Source organism: Lemur catta, chromosome 10 (assembly GCF_020740605.2).
Source record: "Lemur catta isolate mLemCat1 chromosome 10, mLemCat1.pri, whole genome shotgun sequence".
Taxonomy (NCBI): Eukaryota; Metazoa; Chordata; class Mammalia; order Primates; family Lemuridae; genus Lemur; species Lemur catta.
Window position 1 is genome coordinate 21,730,071 of NC_059137.1, and position 18,852 is coordinate 21,748,922.

An 18,852-nucleotide genomic window follows, 5' to 3' on the forward strand; every position below is an offset into this window, starting at 1 on the left:
TCATATTAAACTTTGGAGATAGTCAACAAACTAGAAAAAATCTGAATGGTTTCATAGTGTAATTCTAGGAATCATGAGGACAGTATTTTTTCCCTAAAAGCTGCTATAGTAATCATAAATCACTAAAAAACAAAAACAAACAGCAACAACAAAATCCTCTATTAAATACTGTTCATTTGCTGGCACCAAATTTGCAGGCAAGATCAAACTCCCTGGTAGCAGCCAATATTTAGTGCTGGGTCGATGGCAGTACTGGCTTACAGGCATAAGAGAGGTGTTCTCTCTGCTCAGAACCTCCCCCTTCCCTGTCTGAATTATAAAGAATTCCCTTGAAATTGGGTTTTTGGTTTTATTTGGGGTAAAAATAAATGACAGTCACTTAACTATATAATCCCTTGTGTACATACACACTCACCTCCATGACAAATTTAAGAGTTCTTTAAAGATTGCCACAAACTTCTGCTCTCTACCAGTGGCCAGGGGAAAGAAATGCTGCTGAATGTCCCATCTTAAAATAACTACAGTATTGGGGCCTAAATAATGTGTAACAAACATGCCAGGTGATGGCACTGATCTCAATTCAGAGTTGAATGAATACTGATGCTTTTATTACACTAGAGATTTAATTTCTAATTTATCACTTCAGAGGGTCTATAGGAACACAGCAAATCGCTTCTTGAACAAGCAGCTGCAGTAGAAAAGGACCGGGATTAATGGGATCTAGACCTAGTTTCAGATACTGATGCTCTTTTGTATTAACTGCAACACGGGCAATCCATTTGACTTCTCTGGATTTCTTCATTTATAAAAGAGAAATAATGATACTTCCCTAATAAAACGATTGTGAGAATTCAGTGAAACAACTTCTAGAAGCACTTAGTACAATGGCACACAGTAAGTGCTCAATAAATGATAGTCATTGATGACAGATCTGTACATTCTTATGCATGTGTGCACCTATGTGAACACCATGGATGGTACAGAAATGCCTTCATGTTATTGTTGATTTTAAAATAGGCTCTAAGGAAGATGCTCCACAAAATGCTCAAAGCAGCATTATGTATTCTGCAGAAAACCAACATATTCAATGAATAAATAATGGACAAACTGCATGAGTACAAAGTTTGGAAAACTATGCAAAATAGTATTGGCATAGAGTTTTTTGTGGGCTCTCAAAAATGAAATAAAACTTTCATTACCAAGTCTTTTATAAAGTCTTTGAGAACAGGGTCTATTTTATACATCTTTGTACCCCTCTCAGTGTCTAGACCCTAGCTCTCAATAAACATTTGTTGATGTGACTATAAATTTTCATCTCAATAACGTCATTGATTTCATGGTATCTGGGAGCTAAGCCATATGACTTACACTAGTAAACGCTATGAAAATTTCAGCTAAAAATAATCTAATTAAATAACCAAACAGACCTGACCTATGCTAGAAAATTTTCAGACTGTTCTTTTATAGATCAGGCAGTAATCTAAAATAGGGAAAATTTAACACAGGGAAAAATAAATATCTTAAATAGCTGATATATATTTATGAATGATATTCTGACCAGCCCTAATAACCATGGTAACAAATGGAATCTTAGAATAAGCTGTCTTGGATAAATATCCTAAATATCTCTTCTTCAAACATTATGGTTTTTAAAAATAATTGCTAATATCTATGGTTTTCAATAGATATAGTCACATAAATATGGAAGAAAGATCAAATTACATAGCTATGTCATCCAAATGCTGACAGATGGGTTCAGTGTTTTTGTTATAAACAGTGCAAAATTTCCAGAGTCATGTGAGGGACACTGGAGAATTTCTTATATGCCCTTAAGATCTTAAAGTGTAAACTTTGCAAATATGGTTTTATTTGAACCATGGGATTGCCTGAAAAGGTAGCACATTCAGTTGTAGTGAACACCTGCTGAAGTGTTCGATTTTGCTGATACACAATTTTGGCATCTGCCTCTGCCACAGTGTGAACATGATTTTTTTTTTAAGTCAAAATACTAAATAATAAAAAAAAGCATCTGGCAGTGGTATGTTCTCAGTATTGTTTAGATAAAAACATAAAATTTAGAGGTAGTTGCAAATTTTTCATATTTTAATCAACTCAAAGAGATGACTATAACGTGGCTCTGGTTCTACCAAGCCATTTGTCAGAAAAACAGTTTTCTGAATCTAAATGTCACAGTGTTCCTATTTGGTTTGAGTTATCATAGCAAAATATAAATAAATAAAAAATAATTCACATTCTCAATTTAATTGTATTCTTCTAAATGAAAACTCAATAGGATAAAGCAAGACAGATTTTCATTTCAGTACCTCAATAAACACAAATAGTGAGTCAAAATTTTCTAGTTTTTTCTCAGTGCATACTACCTGCCCTTCCTCCCTAAGACAAACTTACTCCACTGTCAAAAACATATCAAGAATTTAGAAACTATGTCAATTAAAAAATATAATGCATAATCACATTTTTAGTGTTTTACAGAGACCTTTTTTTAAAAACAAGAGGTAATGCACAATAAATATAACTTTATTTTTAAAAAAAGAGTTCCCTTGAAGTAGGCTGCCTGGTGCACTTATGGAACAGCTATAGAATAAGGAGAACAGGAAGGTTTTGGAAAGAGAACTGGGAGAAAGAGGTTTTGTGATTCAAAATGTCTGGGGGGAGGAGGGGACTAGAGGACACAGTGCCATCATGAAAGATCACTCAGCATTCCTTTTAATCAGACAGCCTTCAGAGATGGTAATATATTGTATCCCCATCTCTGGCTCAAGCCACTGGGAAAAACTCTGCAGTGAGATGACAGACTACCATTTCCTTAGCTATAATCTAACTGACCTATCTTGACCTCACCATAAGATGGAGATAACTCACCTTCTTTTCAAAGTTGCTGAAAGGATTAGGATAATGTATACAGAAATAAATATGTATGTACTGAAATGTGTCTGAAGAAATATTTGCCAAAATGTTAACAGTAGTTATCTTTGCCTAGCAGATTTATGAGTACATATTTTGTTTTCTTTATCCTTATCTGTATTTTCTAAATTTTTTATAATTAGTAACTATTCTTTACATATGCAACGCATGTAATTCACTTAGCATGGTGCTGGCACACTTACTGGCTCAAAAATGGCAGCTATCATCATTATTAACACAAAAAAATAAAGCAAGACATCCTCTGATCTTTCTTCTTGTTTCTGCATATATAAATGAATGCGTCTCTATGAAGGAAAAGTCATGAAAATGAAGCTAATTCCACTACACAAAGTCCACGGCAGACTTCCCTCTCCTGAGCCAAATGAAAAGTCAGACCTTAGAGGAATGGGTCTTTATATGCTTACGACAGTGTTGCAAAGAGCTGCCTCACCATGGGCAAGCTCAGCTCTGTGATGATTTAGCAAACCAATTAAAATGAAATTTATCCTGGTCATACAATAAATTAATACATAAAATACCACCTACCTTTCCAGCTAATGTGAATTATGAGGTTGCTCTGAAGAACAAATAGCTCCCAATAGAATGCCTATATCCAACAAACCAATAAAGGTTTGGAATTTATGTGTATTAATGATTATATAGGATAGGAACCTAGCTCAGCTTTATTGTGGTTTTAATGTCTACATTTATGTTATTTTTTAAGTATCTTAACTAATAATTCACCACAGCCTTCAAGACTTGAAAACAAAGACCTTGGAAAAACCACTACAAATATTTAACCAAAATTATTATCATAATTGCAGGATATCGCAGATAAATGCATTTAAATTTAATGCAGAATAAACTCGCACATTTTCAAGAATGTTTAGAATTCAGCAAAATCTGGTAACAGAATATTGTTACCTAAAATGAGTGTCAATATTCCTTTGATCTCAACTACAGAGTGAAGTAACCCCGTAGGGAAAAGAGACTGAAGTTTAATGTGTATAAATAAATAATTCAGGGATTTGAACTTTGAAGAGGATGAGTTTTTTTGTTGTCTTGACTACTGCTTCTAGATTTTTAAAGACTTTTCCATTCTCTACCTTCTCTTTATGCTTAATATTCAATCTAATGCTTGGGAACATTTTCAACGCTTTGGTAGTTTTAAATTTCTTGTAATCTGATAATCAAACTTCATTTACATTGATTTCTTAGGGACAAAAAAACATTCTATCCAGGCTCAAGCACAACAGTAAAAATGAGCTATGTAACAGTCTTTTTTGCCATGATATTAGACTTTGCATATTATTTTAAAATTATATGTCTTCCAAAAAGAATGGCACCTTTATTCCCTCCTTCTAACTCTCTTCCTTCCAAAAGAAAAGATGGTAGATAAACATCTAGATTTTCATATGCTACAAAAAAATGAGGCACGGGAGCTAAAATTCTAATAAGTTAAAAAAAGAATATGTAAATAGATTGATGTCAAGCTTATACAACACTTTCATACTCTGGATCTGGCTGAATACAGTTTTGTATAAGCAGTAAAGTTAGTGTTGTCTCCTCTTGATTGATATAAAAATTTTAAAATTAAAAAAATAAAGCCATTTATTAAGGACACTAAAAATGAAAGGTGGGGTGGGACAGAAAAGCAGGAGTTGAGGACACAAATGTTAAGGATGACTCTGTTTCCTTTTCGACAGTTTAAAAAAAAAACAAAATGGAATTCCTTCTCTACTTTGTGTTGCCTGAGAACCACTATGGTTTTGTAAAGTCTGTAACAGTAATTACATTTAATCATTCACAAGTACATTTGTCTTAAGCCTATAAATACTATGTTGGTCATACTAAATTATCTCCATTGGCTTATTTGTAAAAAGAAAAATATATATTTATATTTTTATAAAGTTAATTAACACTGAGGGCAGAGGAAAGGGAATGAGAAGCAGTGTGTAATCACAGTTTCTCTGGATACAGTAACCAAATGGGGGTCTTGCTCAAGCCACCTGGTCAAGCAGTGTCTGAGGAAGAGTCGTAGGAAGCAGAGACGATGAAATTGCCGCTGTTGGAGTGCCCAGCCACCGACTGGGCAGCCTGCTGGCTCAGATTGTTACAGATAAGCACCAGCTGGTTGCTTTGGGCCTCGGACAAGGTGCTGCAGCTCTGATACACACTGAAGTTGGTTTTCCTGCCCGGGATGTTGCCCTTCTCACACATCGTCTTTACCATCTTGGCCAGCTTGTTCTTGCCAAGGGCCTGGCAGTTGTACCAATGTAGAGCCGCCAAGTTCACGACTGGCTTGATGGATAAGTAGAAAGGGGCATCCTCGTAGCGCATGGCAGGAGGCCGACGCTGAGCATACTCCTTATAGTCCTGTACGGGGCAGGTCTGTGGGGCATGCTGGGTGGCATACACACGGGAGTCTGTCCCCCCTCTCTTGGTTTTGGCATTCAGGTCCCCCGTGTCCTGACCCATCCACTCCAAGTACTCCAGCCCTGTTTCTGTTACCCGGAGCCGGATATCACCCCATTTCAAGGTAGATCCATGGAATCCTGTGCAGTGCCCAAAAGCTTTTGTGTTGTTGAGCCAGACTAGGTTGAGCAAACCCTCAGGATTATATCGGCTTAGCAGTCCCCTTTTCCGCAGGATGAGCTCATCAGCAAAGGTGAGCTTCATGGACTTGTGTGGCTTATTTCCTTTTCCTTTGCAGCGGAGTTCAATTTGCTTCTGTTTCAGGGCCTCTTGGGAACGCTTGAATTCCTTATCCCTGGTGATGCTGTAGCCATACCTGTGTTCTTTTAGGTACCGTTCAAGCCCACACTGGTAATTGGCCAAGCTGTTGGGTTCGTATTCAGACCCATCCTTCTGCCTGGCATCAACAAAGAACGATGCAAGGTAGGCATCCAACTCCTTGCAAGGGATGACATAAATCTCTCTTGTTTCAGAAGGATACTTGGAGATGAGGAACTCACGGAAATTGCGGAGCGCGGTCTGCGTGCTCCGGATGGTTTTCTCATTCTGCTCCCTGCTGAGCTCAGCTGCTCTTTCATCCTGGTCTGCAACAAATTGGGGGGAAGGGATAGAGAGGGTGTTGATGAGTTCAGACAATGTACTTGCTACTCTGAAATAAAGTTTCCTTTTATAATGACAAGGGAAAGACGGAATCAGTTTTACAGAGATCACTGATAAATGTTATTTACATACCTGTCTAAGCCAATTTCAGTTTCACAAATGATGCACCAGACAAGCGTATGGCCCATTACAAGCAAAATGAGCTTCTCACGTCACTGGCACATAGTTTAGTGCATGAAGGTTTGTGGAAAGAGAGTAGAGACAGCTTTCATTTTAGGAAAAACGTGAAACAGAAATGTGCTATTTATCCTACTGCAGTGTGCAAGGGCCCCGTTAGTGCTGCCAAACTCATTCTGAGTAACTTTATTTGTGAAACCAGAGGTTGTACTGGTTCCATTTTGGGGAATTAAACTAAAAATATTTATATTTGTTATTTTAACACATAACAAAAAATCTATCTAACAATGACTAAACATATCTTTTATGGCAATTAATTAGATACTTGCTCTTCTAGAGCAATTCAGGTAAACACAGCTTGTAAGCTTGCAGTTTGTAACTGCACAGCAGTTTGTAATAAGTGATAAAAATATTTGGTATTTTGGAGGATAAAACATCATAGCTATAAAAACTGACAATTAAATTTGAATTAGGTTATTATAGTCAAGATGTAAGAAAGTGGGTATGTTTCCTGGATACATCGTTTTATTTTATTAATTTATTATTTATATTCTGCCATCAAGGACTTGAGGTGCCTCTTTCTGGTATGGATCATCCATGATTAAGTAACATTGCTCTAGAGCAGCAGTCCTCACACTTTATTTACTGTGCTTCAGATTTGCTCAGGATGCTCGGGCAAAATGCAGACTACCAGGTGGCAGGCCTACGAATATGCATTTTAACCAGCACCTCTGTGCTCAGGATGAAGTTTGAGAGAGCACATTTTGAGAAACAATGTTCTAATGTCTGTGTCCTAGGCAGGAAATCTGACTCTATTTTGACCAATTTTGTATAATGGTTAAGTTCAATTATATCATTTAAATGGTTCCATTTCAATAAAATGTAATTTAAATTTAGGATCTTAACACTAACAACAAAGACATCTTGTCAAAAACCACTACTATTATGTCAGACATGATCTGGGTGAAACTCAAAAGAGAAACCCTAAAGATGAAATTGCACAATAAAAAAAAAAAAAACCAGACTATCCTATTGACTTCTGAGAGGCAAACACAGAGGTTAATACAAAATAAAAAGTGTAATTTCTGATTCTAAAGTATAAGGTAAAAAGTATTTTGTTTATCCCAATTATCTTATTTAGGAAAACTTTAACTTGAAAGGTTGCTCAATGTAAGTCTTATAATTACCACATCTAGCAATTAAAATAAGATTTCTAATAAACTGAATTTTATTCAACACACACTCTACTTTTTGGCTGGGCACGGTGGCTCAGGCTTGTAATCCTAGCACTCTAGGAGGCTGAGGCAGGAGGACTGCCTGACAGGAATTTGAGACCAGCCTGAACAAGGGTGAGACCCCATCACTACTAAAAATTGAAAAATTAGCTGGGGGTGGTGGCATGCACCTGTAGTCCTAGCTGGTCGGGAGGCTAAGGCAGGAGGATTGCTTGAGCCCAGGAGTTTGAGGTTGCAGTGAGCTATGATGACACCACTGCACTCCACCCAGGGTGACAGAACAAGAGTCTGTCTCAAAAAAAAAAAAACAAAAATAAAAAACCACACACTTTTTGTACTATTATACATATTTATGAATAACCATGTTATTATAAAATGACAATTGTTAAGATATAATTGCCAAAATCTACATAACTTCATAAAATGAAATTCTCTAAATTAGTTAGATATTTTTATAGGCCCATTTTTGAGAGATCACATTTCCAAAATTCAAATATATAAAAGCATATTTTATGCCTCAATAGATTTAACTTTCAGTTATGCTATTTTCTTCCAGTAGAAATTATTTATATGTCAACAATAAAAATGCTTATCTTTCCATCAAAAACACAGAAGCCACAGGTTGAATGTAACCTTTTACAATGCTGGCTTCCTTTACTGTTTATATGTAAAGCCAAAGGGGCCAGCACATGTTTATTTTGGCTACTTGTTCAAATATCTATCATAGCAGTCTTCAAACTTCAAACAAACTTTCTAAGAAGTAAACATTCACAGACAACTTTAGGGGGAAATCTTCCAGCTCCTCAACTTTCACATGGGATCTTTCCTAACAGTACGTGTCTGAGATGAAGACTGACATATGTTGCGAAATCTACTATGGGACACGCTCTGGGGTGTAAAAGACTTTGAGGAGCCAAACAAAATGTATAAATCAGTGAACAAACCCACAGCATTTCCTGTCTTTCTCTGTTTTAGGCATATTCTGATAGAGGCGAAATCTGCCATTAGAAACAGGGCTTTAGGCCTGAATTGGGGTGTTCTAAATTCAGGACATATGAAGGGGTTATGGGTTAGTGAGGTTGATTCTTTTAACTAGAACTGGAATATTCTGCAGGACTATCAAAGACTTCATGATAAAGTAATGGCTTAAAATTGTATTCATTTCTTTCAGATAATTCAGTATGTTTTTTAGTTACAAAGTATTTAATAACTTATCAAATCATATCATGAAATACTGATTCTAGTTACAGTTGAACCTCATCTTCATGTTATAAAATATTCACTACTTTCTACCTCCTTTTTGGAAAACTGAACTGATTGAAATTTATTTTGAAAACCTTTGGGTGTCAATTTAAAAGTAAACGATTGGTATAGAGGTTTTTCAAAGTTCTTTTAAAGGACACGTGAGCAAAAAAGTTTAAGTCTGTTGGGCTTAATTCAGCAGCCTTAGTTATTTAGTCTGCAGTAAGTGGAACTGGTGAAGATGACTATGGAAGGATCTGGAGTGCTGGCCTGGGTGTCATCACCTGCAACAGTTCTCTGGGTGAGATGGCCAGTTCTATTCTGGATCTTCTCTGCATTTTTAGCATCATGTTAACACATTCAAAGTTGACTGACTAATTCACATCTTTTAAACTCATCCTCAGCCCAGCCTTGTTTTCAAGCCTTTCCCTCCTTTCCACTGGGCCTCAATCTTTGTTAAGAATCAGCCATTCCATCTGCAGGGAAATAAAACTAAAGAGAAACATCCCACTGTCATATCCTTTTTGAACAGCTTGGAATGTGCCCCAAGAGGAGGTTAGAAGGGTAAAGACACCCTTATTCATTTTACATGAATAACGGGAAGGAAATATTTTAAACTCAAGTAATAACTTTTTCAGCTGATAACAAAATCAAATAAGACCAGAGAAGATCGACAATCAAATACAGAACTATTACAATTATCTTGCATTTATCTCTATTTTTAGAAAATTATCTGATCCATTCCTTTTAAAAACTTTTTATTAGCTGTAACATACATATAATGAAATAGACTAGTCATTAAGTGCATACGATTAATTTTCATAAACTGAATACACTTGTGAATCCAGCACCCAGATCAAGAAAAAGACCACCACCAGCACCCCAGAAGCCTTTCTCGTGTCTCTTCTTCCAGTCATTCCCTCTCACCAAGAAAAATCGCTACCCTGACTTGAAACATCATAGGTTCTTTGGTCTATTATTGTAAAACATATGAATGGACTCTTAGAAGGCAAATTCTTTTGTATCTGGCTTCTTTTGCGCAATATCATGTTTGTGAGTTTCATCCATAGTGTTGTATATTTGTAGATAATTTATCCTCATTGCTGTGTAACATTCCATTATGTGAATATATCATATTTGTTTTTCCATTCTATTGGACACTGTATTCTATTAGTTTTCAGTTTTTGGCTATTTCCAATAAAACTGCCATGAACATTCTGGTAGGTGTCTTTGGTGGTCATGTGTATGCATTTCTGTTGGGTGTATACTTAGGAGTGGACTTGTCAGGTCATAGGAAATCATAGGTTCAGCCTTAATAGACACTGACAACAATTTTCCAAAGTGGTTGTACCAATTTACTTTTCCCATGATAGGAAAAGGTGCTCCGTATCTTCAGCAACACTAAATACTGTTACTCTTTCTTATTTTAGCCATCCTGTTGGGCATGTAGTGGTACTGCAGTGTGGTTTTCATTTTCATTTCCCTGATGACTAATGATGTTGAACACCTCTTCATGTTTACTGGCCATCTGGATAACTTCTTTTGTGAAGTGTCTGTTCAAATATTGTGCCCATTTTTCTCTATTGGATTGTCTGTTCTTTTCTTACTGTTTGTAGGAGGTTTTAACATATTCTGGATATGAGTCTTTGTCAGATAAATGTATTGCAAATATCTTCTCCCAGTCTGTGGCTTGCCTTTTCACTTTCTTAATGGTGTCTTTTAATGAACAAGAGTTCCTAATCTTAATACAGTCCAATTTATCCAATTTTTTTCCTTTATGGTCCATGCTTTGTGTCCTGTTAAAAAATCTTGCTTATTCCAAGGTCATGGAAGATCTTCCATTTCTTCCAAAAGCTTTACTGTTTTACTTTTCACATACATTTCAATCTATGATCCACCTAGAATTGATTTCACATTTTGATCTGCCATCCACTAGAACTTCCACCTATATGTTCTGAGATAGAAATTAAGATTATTTTTTTTCAATTTGGATCATGACCCATTTGATTTTAGTTAATAAAATTTGAATAGGCAATACAAGCACATATGGCACAATATCTAAAAGCTACAAAATGAGTATAGAGTGAAAGTAAGTCACCTTCCCATCCCATCACTTTGTCACCAAGTTTCCCTCTTCATGGCAACCAATGTTACCATTTGATTGGGTATAATTTCTGGGATATACTATGCACAACACTTATTCTTTAAATTCTTTTCCTTTCAAAATGGGTATAGGAATATACTATACACCCTACTCTACACTCTGCTTTTTATCATTAATTATGTATTAGAGATAGCTCCATATCATTACATATACAGTTGCCTCAATCTTTCTAATAGGTGCATTATATTTTATATGGGTATACCATAATACATTTTTCTAGTTCCCTAATTCCCTGTGGATGAACATTTACATTATTTCCATCCTGCTGCTATTACAAACAATGCTACAATGGGTATCCTTGTATACATGACATTTCTGATGCACGAGCAAGTATATATACAGAATGCATTTCCAAAGTGGAACTGCTATATTGCTATTGCCCTGCACTATGTTGTACCAATTTATATTCCCATGATAAAGTATAACAGTTCTGGTTTAATCACACATTCCCAGACTAGATATAATGTATTATCAAACAACTTCTTTTTTTTGAGACAGGGTCTTGGTTTGTTGCCCCAGCAAGAGTGCAGTAGCATCACCACAGCCTCCAAGTCTTAGGTTTAAGCAGCCCTCCTGCCTCAGCCTCCCGAGTAGCTGGGACTATAGGCATGTATCACCACACCAGATAATTTTGTTAAATTTTTTTTAGAGATAGGATCTTGCTATGTTGCCCAGGTTAGTCTCAAACTCCTGGCATTAAGCAATCCTCCTGCCTCAGCCTCCCAAGTAGCTAGGATTACAGGTGTGATCTACCTCACCCAGCATATTATCAAACTTTTAAATCTTTGCTCATCTAATTGACAAAACATATTACAGTTTTATTTATTTTGCATTTGTTTTATAAGTGAGATTTAATATTTTTTTCCAAATACTTATTAGCTCTCTGTATTTTCTCATTTTTCTGTGAATTCTTTTCGTCCTCTGTCCCTTTTCTTTTTTATATTGATTTACAGGAAGTCTAGGTGTATTTAGGAATATTTACATTTATGTTTAGTCTTAATTCTTAATATTTATTACTTATATATTTACTTAGATTTATTATTATATTTTATGTGTTATATTTAGCTCTTTGGTATATATAGTGGTATTTTTTCCTGTGAACTTTTAGTTTGCTTTTTATATTTATAACTCTTATGTTTATGGGATTGGATTTATCTTTTAAAAAAATGTTTTCCATATTTTGTGCTATACTTACAGAATTTTCCCCACTATGAAACCACAAAACAATTCTTATGTTTTCTTCTAAAATATTCATTTTTAACATTTAAATATTTAATAATCTGAATTTATTTTTGGATAAGGAATAAGGTAGGCATCAATTTGGTATTTTTCTAAACAGCCACCCAGTTGTCCTGACACTACCTACTGAATAATCTATTTTTTCATCGCTGATATGAGATGGCATCTTTATCACATGCTAAGTTTCTATATGTATTTGGGTCTATCCTGAATCTTTAATTCTGTTCCATTAACTGGTATCCTTATTAGTGCAAAGTATACTACCATTTAAAATAAGGTATCATAACAATTTGTTTAATAACTGATAGGCCTATTCAATCCCTTTCTTCCTCTCTTTTTTCCAGACATTCCAGGATATTTTTAAACTTTTGTGTAACAAATAAGCTTTAGAATTAGCTTTTATAGTTTCAAAACTAAAATCCTGTTAGTATTTGCATTGATAAAATTACATGTACACTAAATTTAGGGAAAACTGACATATTTATGGTATGGAATCTTCCTCTATTAGACTAGATTTATTGCTGTTGCCCATTTTCCATGTCTTCTTTCATATCTCTAAATGTTTCTTTTTTTCCAGAGATGGGGTCTTGCTATGGCTGGACTCAAAACGATCCACCTGCCTCAGCCTCCTGAGTAGCTGGGACTACAGGTGCATGCCACAGCACCCAGATTCTAAATTGTATTTTGATTTACTTTTCTTTCTTTTCTTTTCTTTTTTTAAAGATCTTGAAGAGTTTTTGTTAGATTTATTTATTCCTCAGTACTTTGTGTAGCTGCTGTTTTTATTACAAATGGACTATTTTCTTCCATCATATTTTCTATCTGTTAATTGTATATAAGAAGGCTATTGATTGTTATATATTTATATTGTACCCACCCAACTTACTCGTCCAAGATTTTCAGTTGATAATCTTAGGTTTTCCAAGTATATGCCCCATATATCTTCTTTTTTTCTATGTACTTCCAAAACAAGTTCCTCTAGAACATGTTAAATAATAGTGATGGGTTGTAGCTCATTACTGAAATTAATGAGAAAGTTTCCTATTAAAAAATGATACCTTTGGGTTTAAGTGACATATTGATATAAATCTATTTAAGTTTTGCTAAACAGATATCTTTCTATTCATATTTTAATAATGGATTTCTTAAAAAAACTCACATTAAATTTTATTAAACGGGTTTTCAGCATCTGTGAAGATGATGATATAATTTTTTTCACTCTATTAAAAGATTTCCTAATGTTGAAGCATTATTTAATGCCTGTTATGAATCTCACCTGGTTGTTGTGGTGTATTCTTTAATGTGCTGTTGAAAAATTTTTTTTTTAGCTAACATTTACTAAGCACAAAATGTGCTGTTGAATTCTGCATGCTAATATTTTACTTAGTATTTCTGCACTGGTATTCATAAGCAAATTTTGTCTGTTATTTTATGCTATTTTTATTAGGTATTGCTATCATAGTTATGCTGGTGTCATAAAAAGAATTTGAATGTATTAGCTATACATGAAATTTCTAGTAGAATTCACCTGTTAAACTATCCGGGGCTGATGCTGTATGGGTGAAGAGGTACTGGGGAGAGGAAGCTTAGCTCTTTGCTAATTTACAATTTCTAGAAAATCATCTATCTCCTCCTAGGCTTTTATATTCATTTGTACAGAGTTGTACAAAGTAATATCTTATAATAATTTTAATTGTTGTTGGATCTGTGATTATTTCCTTTTTTCATTAATTATTTATATATCTATGCTTCCTCTTCCTAATCTTCCCTCCATACCCTTTTTGGCTATCTACCAGTGTTGTTTCCTAATTTTGTTTAAACTGTCTAATTTTACTTCATCGTATTCTGAAATGTTATTTCTGGTATTTTCTACTTTGGAGAATTTGAGATTTCTTGCTAGTATTCCAATACAGAGGGAGGACTCCACACTGTTGAAGAATAAAGTATTATTCACGATGCCCATTCTCTCCACTTTTCTTCTCCTTGGCTCAATTTGGCCATTTATTAATAATATAAGAATTTTCCCAACCTTTGTGCATTCTGCCCTTGTCTCTGTGACTAAAAAGTTTAAATTTTCCTTACATCCTTTTCTAGTCAAATAACTTCACCTTAAAAATTTTTTTGCAGTAAATTTCTATATTTGCTATAACTTATAATTACTTATTAGAAGTTTATCCTGTCTTTTAAACTATACTAGTATTTTCATTAGAATTAGTTTCCTAAAAAAAAAAAAATTGTTTCCTTCTGTTAGTTATCTGATTACAAAGGTGTATGGAATTTTAGTCTGCCCCATAGCTCTGTCATGTTTTAGTGTGCCAACTGTTTTTCAGAAATGCTGCATGTACTATTTGATAACAGTAACACCTGCACAACATATAGTTAGTTGGGTTTTAGTTTGTGATCCAGTTTAAGAGTCTCTACTGAGTTTATCTCATTTGTATTTGATCTGCGCTCAAGCAATCCTCCTGCGTTGGCTTCCCAAAGTGCTGGGATTACAGGCAGGCCCTTTTTATTTATTTATTATTTATTTGAGACAAGGTCTCACTCTGTTGGCTGGGCTAGAGTGCAGTGGCATCATCAGAGCTCACTGCAGACTTCAACTCCTGGGCTCAAGCAATTCTGCCTCAGTCTCTAAAGTCACTGGGATACAGGCATGTGTGCCACTGTACCCAGCTTAAATCCTCTATTTTTTTTTTCAAGACAGGGTTCACTCTGTTGTGTAGGCTAGAGTACAGTGGGATCATCATAGCTCACTGTCCCCTCAAACTCCCGGGCTATGCTCAAGCGCTCCTCCTGCCTCAGCCTCCCAAGTAATTGGGACTACAGGTGGTGTGCCAACATGCTTGGCTGATTTTTCTATTTTTTTGTGGAGACAAGTTCTTGCTATGTTGTTCAGGCTGGTCTCGAACTCCTGGCCTCAAACAATCCTCCCACCTTGGCCTCCCAAAGTGCTGGGACTACAGGCATGAGCCACTATACCCAGCCTAAATCCTCTATTTTTATACAGCATATATTGATACTCCATTATAAGCAATATCAAAATTAATATACCATATGTTTCCATTTCGTTTTCCAACTAACCATTTTCTATTATACTACTTTTCTTGGTCCTCGTAATTGTTAACTTTGAATTCCATTATTTTACTTAGTTCTTTTAGTGCTACCTTTATACCATCAAATATTTATATACTCTATTACTTGAATTATTAGCTTTAAACAATATCTTTTGAATCTTGGTTTATACTATTTACCACATTCTCTCTCTTGTACCCTCCCAACTTTAAAAAATTACACATTTCCACGCTGTCATGGTTTGTAATAATTACTATATTTATGAAATAACTTATAATACTCTATTTTAATAACAATTTCCATATTTTGGTCTTGGTCTTGCAATTAAATAGATAGAATCAGTGCTTACTATGAGTGTTTTGCTAGTTTCAATCTCTCAGGTGGCTGAAGTTTGTCCTCTAACAGCTTATTCAAAAAGTATTTATGAAAATAGTTTTCCTGAGGTCTTTAAATTTTGAGAATATCTTTAGCCTTTTATTGTTTTTTAAAACTGAACAACAGAACAGTTTGATTAGGTTCAAAATTCTTAACTTATATTAATACTCCCCCTGCCCTGCAACATTAGTTTAACTGTCTTCTAGAATTCAATGCTGTTGTAGAAAAGTCAACGGTCAGCCTGATCTTCCTACCTTCCCACCTTATAAATCTCTTGATTGCCTCTTTTGGGGGTGGAGGTGTTGGACATCTAAATGATTACTTCTTTATCTATCAAGGGCAATAACTTTTCTAGGAAAAATCTCAGTTTTGATCATTATGCATTAGTCTTTTTTTCTGGTACACAGTATGCCTTTCAATCCATAAATTCAACTATCTCTGTACTGACTTGTCTCACCAGCAGACCACTTCCCACAAAGACAGCAAATGTGTAAGCGTTTCTTTACTCCGCCCTGCCTCCTGTGCTACTCTCTGGTGTCAATTAGGGTCCAGGGATACTCTCATTACCAACCCAAGCCTATTATTCCAGTTCTCCAAAAGTGACTGTTAATTTTGCCACTTAGCGTGCAACACCTCAGTGGAAAACTAGTCTCCCAATTCCATCTGAGATCTACGTTTACACGACTCTTGGTGTCATATTCAAATCCCAGTCTGATCACTGCATTTTGGAGACCTTTTTTATATATTGTGGTTCTGGGTTACAGCAGACTTCTAGTTTTATTTAAGAAAATGATTTTTTTCTGTTTCTCTTTGTTTTGAAGTGATTTCAAAGAGAAGTGGCTGAGACATCTTTGTTCTGTGTTCTCAAAGCCAGAATTGTGATCTAGTTCTTTGTATTTGAATGAGATTGTTATAACTTCTAGTTCCTAACTTGGTGCTTGGACTAAACAGGAACCCATAAATGTTTGTTGAATGCTTTCTGAGCACATGAAATCTACAAACAAGGGTTACATTCTTGAAGATTTGGGTATTCATTGATAACTCAGTAGTCAAACGTCATTAAAATTTTGTTTGAATGTACGTGGTAAGAAATATAACGGGTTCTAAATAGCTTTGTTGTTCAATGCTAATGATAAACAAAAAATTTTTCAACACAAACTAAAGATATACTATAAAAATACTTTTAATTTTCTGAAGTATGTACGCGGTTCAGCAGGCAAACTGAATGAGTCACTGTTACTAATGAAAAATACATGCAATGAGATGGGCAAAATGGTCTCATTATATTAAGGAAGTTATGATTAATAACAAACTTTTAAAACTGAATATGGGTAAAATCTCAAAGGCCTAGAAAACTGAATGAATGGCAGACAAAAATATGTGAGTACAAATTATTTTTTCTAAGTAGATAAGGTATTTAACAATAAGAAATGACATTTTATAGATGGTGAATGAGCAGGCATCAGAATGGTTCCATGGCTCCCATGAACCTATGCATCTAACAGCCTAATCAACATATGTACTCAGACCTAAAATGTAATTTAAGATCTGTCCCCACAAACCTGCCCTTCTACCTAGTCAGTGTCTCCCCCACTTACCCATGTGCTGAAGCCTGAACCTGAGCACCATCCTCGATAATTGTTCTCCCTTTCTTAGACATCTAATCGATCAAGTCCTGCTGAGCCACCTCATTCATTCACTCATTAATTCATTCAAATACACTTACTAAGTAACTGATACATGTCAGGAATTAAGTAGGCTAGGTCTACAGGGATGAACATAATGAAAACAGAACTTGTGGAATTTGCCATTTGGTGGGGGAAAACAGATAATAACACAAATAGGTAAATCCTACACAAACTGGCACAAATTCGATGAAGAAAAAGGATAGGGGTGTTACAAGAGAGGACAACCACTTAAGGGTGGATGTTCCAGGAAGAACTCTCAAAAAGACCTTTTGGTTAAGAACCAAAAAATGAGGAGACAGTTATGCAAAGAGTGGATGGAGGAACAGGAAAGGGAACAGTACATGAGAAGTACCTGCAATGGAAACAAAACTTGAGAAACTGAAAGAGTACCAGTGTGCCTAGAGTAAAGTGATAAGGAGCAAGCATGGTGTGAGGAGAGGTGTAAAAGCCCACTGGGGCCAGATTGTGCAAAACCTTGCAGGCCCTATGACCTTGTATTTTATTCTAAGAGGACCAGTTGGTCAGAAAAACTACATGGTTAGATTTACTCTGCTGTGTTACAACATAAACCTTCTGATCTCTTCCCATTTTAAGAAAATCTTCAACAAACTCTGCCTTGCGTTAAGTGGGGCCTTTTCTTTTCTTTTCTTTTTCTAGAAATCGATGGCAGGGGCAAAGTTCGTGTCTCTGTGACCTGTGTGAAATATTCCCAGACAACAAAGTGATCCATAACTAGAACTACCTAGGTGGAAGCAGGAGGTCAGAGCCAGAGGGAACAAGAAAATATCCAAGACAACCACTACCTCAACCTTTCCCCTCACCCACTCACCACCCCCCAATGGAAAAAAGGTATCAGAGTTTGTAAAAATTATAAGATAGAGATTTGAGCCAATCTTGCCTAGATCTTAAAGGATAGGGAGACACTAGCTCCCTAGGGGACACTTATGTTGTCCTGCATTATTTCATCCCATCTTGACCTCTCTGTTATGTTGTCACCTCTTCGAGGAAAAAGGAATGTTTGAGATAGGCTTAGTAAAATTTTTAAGCAGGCAACTTTTCTATACTTACGTATATAGTGTCCATGCCCCCTGCTAAGTCAATTACTTTTGGTGTATTTGTCATCTGTGAATCATAAGTACCCAGCATATGTTCTGAATAAATGTATGAACTATTAAAAGAATTTTAAATCCACAGATTCACCACATGTATTTCGAAAGACTGACATCTCAAGCTTCAACTTGAGTACGATAGGAAAGGGAGAACTTCTGGACATGCGTGGTTTTAAAAAATGTATTTTAAAAATGTCCATCTTTCTCCCAGACCTTCCACTTACATTAGCTCCCTTCTACCTATATGCTGTATCCTCCTGGGCTACTATTTTTTTTTCTGATAATGTGCTTTATAGAAATTTTGTAAAATACAAGGAAAAATTAATTCATATGATTACCACAGAGATTTTGGAAAATATTTTTCTGGTTAGCTGATGTTGAGCAAATGGCTTGGAAAATCACCAATAGGTATCATTTGTTATGGGGTGGATGACGGTTGCACAGATCCTTGTCCTCTCACCACCTTGCAAAGGGGTGTACTTGTGGGTAAAGCTGGACACATCAAGGGCTATATTTTATGCATAAACATAAAATCCAAAAGTTACAAAGGG

General features: G+C 35.5%; 1 protein-coding gene across 5 annotated transcripts in view; it reads right to left on the reverse strand.

Moving 5' to 3' along the window:
- KIAA1958 (KIAA1958 ortholog) overlaps positions 1–18,852 on the reverse strand; it is a 140,009-nt gene that overhangs the window by 27,471 nt on the left and 93,686 nt on the right. The window contains exon 3 of one of the 5 annotated variants that reach the window (XM_045563616.1): positions 5,901–5,984. The exons of 3 other annotated variants lie outside the window; for them this stretch is intronic. In XM_045563616.1, coding sequence (XP_045419572.1) covers positions 5,901–5,984 — 84 coding nt within the window. Of the gene's footprint in view, positions 1–3,063; positions 5,985–18,852 lie in introns of those variants that run through there. One more of the 5 variants, XM_045563612.1, reaches the window with a different exon arrangement.